The 6,407-nt window shown below is 49.2% G+C and overlaps 1 protein-coding gene and 1 long non-coding RNA gene across 3 annotated transcripts; both read right to left on the reverse strand.

Moving 5' to 3' along the window:
• Window positions 1-328: 328 nt before the first annotated feature.
• On the reverse strand, window positions 329-4,190 carry LOC123063145 (uncharacterized). 2 transcript variants are annotated; one of them, XR_006430179.1, is made up of 5 exons: window positions 3,828-4,190; window positions 3,605-3,674; window positions 3,191-3,307; window positions 2,825-2,998; window positions 329-645 (listed from the first exon to the last, which is right to left on the reverse strand). It is a non-coding gene; the product is annotated as an uncharacterized lncRNA (long non-coding RNA). The 2 variants fall into 2 exon arrangements; XR_006430156.1 differs by having other exon boundaries at window positions 3,819-4,190.
• A 245-nt stretch (window positions 4,191-4,435) lies between these two features.
• Window positions 4,436-6,121, reverse strand: LOC123071469 (uncharacterized). Its single transcript, XM_044495041.1, has 4 exons — window positions 5,561-6,121; window positions 4,756-4,843; window positions 4,607-4,672; window positions 4,436-4,511 (listed from the first exon to the last, which is right to left on the reverse strand). Exons 1-4 carry the CDS (start codon window positions 5,781-5,783, stop codon window positions 4,436-4,438), a joined length of 453 nt encoding a protein of 150 aa, XP_044350976.1. The 5' UTR covers window positions 5,784-6,121.
• Window positions 6,122-6,407: the final 286 nt, after the last annotated feature.

Here is a 6,407-nt window from a genome sequence, read left to right on the forward strand (position 1 = left end):
CTGCACGTATAGTTCTCTAATAATTAATCGTACATTCTGATTTTCAACTAATCCAATGTGCTAGTGCATCAGGCTCAACCAACCTTAATGCTAGGTTGAGCGGCATTCTAATTTCTAACTAATCTGATGGAATCCTCCTATGACACATCCTCTCTGCCTCCCACCTTCCAGCGGCTCGATGATGGTGACGAAGGACTATAGATAAAAATTTAACAACCCTTACTCTGTACACATTTGAATCTATTTTCAGATGAAAAATACTGAACTATGATAAAATAAACAATAATCAACGACCCTGGTTGGGGAATAATATCAGTCCTTCCTTGTACTAAACAAGGTATTGAGGGAAAATAAATCTAATAACAGAATGTACAGATTGGCAGAAGCTAAACATCGAATGCTCTATTAGCAAGTCTAAATAATTTTGAGAAGTATTACCAAAGAGATGACTCTCCAGGCTGCCGAAGGGCATGTACTCGTACAACAGCAGCCGCTTGTCCCCTGTGCGCAGAAGTCGATCAGGCTGACGAAGTTAGGGTGGCTGAGCACCGCCAGTATCAGCACCTCCACCAGGAACTCCTTCCTCCCCTGCACGCTCTCTCGGGCCTGCTGCTTCACCGCCACCATCTGTGCATCGGAAGCGCCCTGCAAGAAGAAGAAGAATCATATTGTGCTGATGATATAATACATATATCATATATAGTCCAGACCAAAGAATGATCAGAAAATCAACATGGTAGTTGGATGTGTCAAACATCTGCAACAAAAGTGATTAAGAGAAGTACTGTGTGAACTAAGGAGGCAGCATCGAGGATGACACGCAAGGAAATATGCTTGTCACTTGTCAGTACACTCCCCTAATCTCACCAAATGCGCATACACTTTTATTGCTTTGAAGAATATAAAGATAGCAAATGAAGAAATCAGTTGCTGCCTGCCCGACTCAGGTTTGCAACATACAAATGATATACACAGACCATGAATGTATTATAACTTTAGAAGAATATACATTAGTCTTTCACAAGTATAGCGAAACTTTTTTTTTTCGAGATTGACGGGGGGGCCAAAAACCCCACCGCTTGTTATATTCCCACTCGAAAGTGACTTGGCAGTCAGTACAGATACAAGTAAGTGCACAAAGGCACAAAAGAAAATAACAGGGGAGGGCTTCAAGAGGAAGCCCAAAACTAGAAGAAAGAAAACAAAATGGAGGGGAAGGCTGGCAACAGAACCAAACCGAAACCCCTGGAGGCCGACATCTCAGGTAGCAAGCTCCGCTGAGCAGCTTGTTCCACCACTGACAATGAACCACAACAAGGCCTAGGGAGAAAAAGACGGGCACCATAACAGCAACTCGCAATGGAACATCACTGGCACGAACGAAGGGCGTCGGATAGCCGAGTTCGGGCGGCGACACCGGTGTGCGCCGGCGAAGCCAAGAGACAACAAACCACCGAGACCGAAGGGCACGGCACCGGTGTACCGCCGCCGAGGTCGAAGAGCAGCGTGCCGCCGAGGCCACCCCAGGATGTCCACGCAAACATCGTCCGGGCCACCATGAAGCACATCCCTGATATAAAGGAGACACCGAAGTAGAAGCATATCGAGAAGCATCACTGGCGCGAACGAAGAGCGTCGAATAGCCGAGTTCGAGTGGCGGTACCGGTGCGCCGCCAGCGAAGCCGAGAAGGCAACACGCCACCGAGACCGAAGGGCGCAGTACCGGTGTACTGCCGCCGAGGTCGAAGGGCAGCGCGTCGTCGAGGCCACCCCAGGATGTCCAAGCAAGCTCCACTCGAGTCGCCAAGGACAATGGCCAGCCAGGGATCGAAGCCGAGGTGGAGAGGAAGCAGCAAGAGGCGAGTCCACCCGAAGCAGAAGAAATCCAAGAAGATGCCCCCAAGGAGGAAACGGCGTAGAGACGTCGACATCATCCGACACGGGGAACCCCGGGTCCGAGATTTCTCTCGGGATCTGAGTGCTTGGGGGGGAGGGAAACAATGCCAAACTCGACGCCTTCAAGAAGGAAAAATGGCAGCTGCAGCCGTCATCGTCGATGAAGTTTTCACCCGGCAGTGCCTCCTCCACCTCGCAACCGGAGCAAGTCGGCCAACCACCGCCGTAGCCCATCAGGCTAGACAGCCATGAGCTGCGAAGCGAGCTACGGAGGGCCAAAGAGAGCAGCAACATACGCAGCAATGTACCGGGCTGCCGCACGCAGACGTGGTGCGCCGCGGCCAGCGCGAGGCTGCAACGAGAGAGCACGGAGGCCGGTCGACGAGGCCATCCGTACCCGCCAGATCTGGTGCTGAGGCGCGACCACCAGGAGTCCGGCGACGGCCGAGCGATTCCGGCCAGCCGGCGCCCCCCACGGGTCGAAGAGGAAGGGGAAAGGCCGGGCGACGCGCAGGCACCGCAGATCGAGGACGGGGACGCAGATCGAGTCGCCGTCGAGGGGGGCGAGGAACGGACAGATCGGGGAGGAGGGGGAGCCGCACGGGGGCAGCGCCCGCCGCTGCCAGCCGCCGGCGGGCTTCGACCGGCGACGTAAGCCGGCAGCGGCGAGGGGAGACGCTGGAGAAAGGGGGGCCGGCGGCGGCGGACCTGGTTCCGCCCGAGTCGCCTCCTAGGGAGACGACGCGGGGGCTCTAGATACGGGGCTGGTCAAACCATCAGTATAGCGAAACTTATCATGGGACGGAGGGAGTACTACAGTTTAGCACATTTTTCTATCACAAGTATAGTTGTTGAATAATGACGAGCAATCTGAAATCATCCACTTACAAAGAAAGAGGGAAGACATAACACGGGCTTGTTAGCTCACCCATTCAAAGTTGAGTCAGTGATTAAGTGGATTGCCAAAAAGAACATAGGGAAGACCATCATATCCATGTGTGGTGTACTCAGCTCCACCCTTTCTCGTCACTATATTTGTTCATGTTCTCTGCTGGTTGGTTTTCTCAGAATCTGCTGGGGCAGAGGAAGCTCTCTTCAACTCCTGCTCAACAAAGAACCTTTGTGAGGCCAAACAACCAAAAATCCTTGTTCATACAAACATAAAAATGATGAACTATCCAATAATTTCTTCGTGATCATGCAATAAGCTGTGCCTTCCAAAACTTCCATATGGCTGCGGTAGATTCGAGTCACATGAAACATAAATAAAATAATATGTATATAATGATTTTACCTTATAATAGATGTTTTAGAAACTCATAATATATATTTGATAGCTCCACTCCAAAAGTATAAAATTCCTCATGTTGAATGCCTATAAACAAAGGTGAAATAAGGATCTCTTTTGGACCTATCAATGAAAAGAGGAAAGGTTATGTCAGCAACTAATCGGAACCGTCGAAAGTTCAGCACATCCGTCTTTTAGCAAATGTACATGCAAAGCAATTCTTTTTCGGAGTGAACTCTGAACTATTCCGTGCCACATGTAAATAAATCATCAAATTACAGTAGGGAGACATGGTTTTTACATGTGTGGTTGGTGACCCTATAAGAATCAGCAGAAAGAAATCAAGTCAACAGAGATACTTTTGTAAGGGCCTGAGAGGTTATATAATGAATAGAAGATTCATGGAAAGACATTACTTACATGATACATGTAGCTAGAGAATCACAGTGCCCTCAATTGAAGTTTTATGTTCTCCCCATTAGTGATCGCACTGAATCAAAAAGCAAAATGTCAGACAAACAGATTACCTGGAGTGAAGGCATCAGGTAAACAAATTATCTGAATCAAGTTTACTAAAAATAGAATCAAAAAGCTAAATGCCAAACAGATTGAGTACTTTGCCTGGTATACATACTTGTCCCACCTTGCATCAACCCCATTCATGGTGGTGGCATCAACAGCATCATGAGCTACTGCTGCCCTTGCGTCGATAGAAAGGTTGTCATCGTCGGCGCCGCGCGCCTCCGAACCAAGGATCCGTTTGGCATGGAGGAGAGCGCCATCAGATTGATGCGTCCATTCCCAAACAACGAGCCAAGATAAAGAATATTATGACTGGGAGTTGCGTGTCCCCACTTTGTGTCTACAACCACCTCCTTTCTACAGCTCCAAATCAAGGGAGCATCTCTTCGTTCCCAGCGAGACAGTCTATGCAGGTGCCGCCGGCGGCGGCGACGCCCCACCACAAAAGATTGTCTTCGAGCCGCGAGTTGCCGCATCCAACCCCAAGGACCTGCAGTTGGTAGATATTTATTGGGGAAAAGGTAGATATTTATTGGGGGAAAACGACCAATAAAGCATAACTGAAGTTTAAACTTTGCATAACTAAAAAGTAATCAATGTATCAAAGGATTTGATCTGTGGGCATTTTCCTTTTTCCCAAGTAACAACGTCAAACTTTTCAGGGGAAGGGTATATACAATATTTACTAAACTGAATGCTTTCCACGTGTTTTTAAATCAATGGATCCTCCTACAAATTCTTTAAAGAGTATAACTGGAAAACCATTGTGTGGGCAGCTGCTTTTCCCTCTCTTAAAGCATCGACTCTACAAATATAACACATTTCGTCACCAGAAACTCATGAATCATAAGGTATAGGGGTGGAGCACGCGACGCAACAGAGCAGAAGAGAATGTTGTACCTGAAACTTAAAGGCCACATTAAGGTTCGTGGGATTCTTGTTCGAGTGCAAATTGGTCTGTACAAACTGAAATATAGCCAGCGCAGCTATATCAGAACCCATGAGGCCATGAGCACACATATAGTCAGAAGCACAGCTAAATCACGTACCTTGTGAGCATACACCATTCCCTCCAGCCACTTGGTCGGGTACCACGGGGTTCACCTTGAGACACCTCGTGGATGACCTTCATCCCTTCTACACAATTAAGCACAAAAAAAAACAAATTGAGTTCACCTTGCAAGACTATTGAGAGGGATTTAGGTCCTTATGAAGTACAGAGTATAGTACGGAAAAGGGGTTCTCTCCTAAAGAAAATAATGCAGCCTCCGTCCAGAAACAAATGGCGAATTAAGCACCCTCCAGTTCAATTTCACTCTCATCTAAATTCTATTTTCGTGAGAAATTAATCAATTACCTAGGGTTAGTCCAGTTCATCCAAAACAGTGCAGCTCCAAGGAAGAAAGAAGAACGGTTGATCTAAAACAGGGAAGAAACAGGGCTATCACCTTTAAGATTAGTTCTGTATCAAAGCAAGAGCTCACGATTAGTTCTGGGAATTTTGAGCGATGAAGATAAGAAATGCAGTACCGGTACTCTTGCTCCCCTTGCTCTGAGAAGGTTTGCATACCTCAGAGTGCCCAACATCTGCCGCTGGCTAAAATAGTTTGCATAAAAAGATTAAGAATATAAGCTACATTCAGATTAGGCTAGATAAGGAGCTATGCGCTTGTACACATCAAGCCTATATTGTTATTTTCATACACCAAGGCAATTCGAATGCATTAGATTAGTCCAATGTGGCTGACGAACTACTGTTAGGAAGAGAATGAACGGAGTTACAACCAGTTAGGATCTGCACAAGTAGGAAATATAGTGACCACACCTACGAAGGAGACTCAGGGAAGTAGTTACCTGCAGCTGCATGCGATGGGGTGCCGTGCTTGAACGCTTTGTTGTGCTTCCACCATGTAGTTTCTCCGGTCCACATCCCTGTCCCCTCCGCTGACGCCTCCACCCCTATCCCCTTCTGGAAGCCGGGATCTAGGCGCCTGGAGAGGCGGTGGCGCACGACCGGATCACAGGATACATGGAGGGGGAGGTCACTGCTGGCGAGGCGCCGACCGATGGGAATCATGGGGCGGAGTCATCACCGGGGTGCAGCGTCGTTGGTTGAGGCCGCATTGGGGAAGAAGAGGCACTTGAGGCCACCGCCCAGCCGAGGTAGGAGGCGCCAGACGGGAAGAGGTGCGAGGCTAGGGATTGGGGAGGGGTAGGTCAGCGTGCGGCGTCTCCCGTCATCGGCGGCGGCTCCTCAACGGGATCGGCGGCGTCTCCCGTCATCGGCGGCAGCTCCTCAATGGGATCGGCGGCGGCTCCCGTAGTAGCGCAGGGATCGACGGCGGCTTGATGTGCGAGGGCGGCGGCGAAGGATGCGAGTGCGAGGGCGGCGGCCAAGGGATCTCGTGCGAGTCATTCTCGAGGGCATGTGACGTCGCTCTCGTACGTGCGGTGTTTTTTTCGCTGGTTAATTTTCGCAGGTTTTTTTATCGCTGGTTAATCGACGTAGATTTTTTCTTCGACGCTTGTCTCGGGCGCGATCGGCTGTTACGACCTGAAGAGCGCGGGGGCGGGTGGAGGACTCGGTACGTGGTTTTTTTTCGGTTGGTGGCGGGTCAGCGTGAGGTGGGAGGAGGTACCAAAATAGGTATAAAAAAACCGGACGAGATGGGACGAAAATAAAATCCGAAACGCGACCTAT

The sequence above is a fragment of the Triticum aestivum genome, chromosome 1A (assembly GCF_018294505.1).
Source record: "Triticum aestivum cultivar Chinese Spring chromosome 1A, IWGSC CS RefSeq v2.1, whole genome shotgun sequence".
Taxonomy (NCBI): domain Eukaryota; kingdom Viridiplantae; phylum Streptophyta; class Magnoliopsida; order Poales; family Poaceae; genus Triticum; species Triticum aestivum.

Coding starts and splice junctions, on each gene's coding strand:
- LOC123071469 (XM_044495041.1), bottom strand. CDS start 5,783: ATGATTCCCATCGGTCGGCGCCTCGCCAGCAGTGACCTCCCCCTCCAT. Junction 4,673..4,755: donor GAATGGTGTATGCTCACAAG/GTACGTGATTTA, acceptor GCTATATTTCAG/TTTGTACAGACCAATTTGCA. Junction 4,512..4,606: donor ATGTGGCCTTTAAGTTTCAG/GTACAACATTCT, acceptor TTATATTTGTAG/AGTCGATGCTTTAAGAGAGG.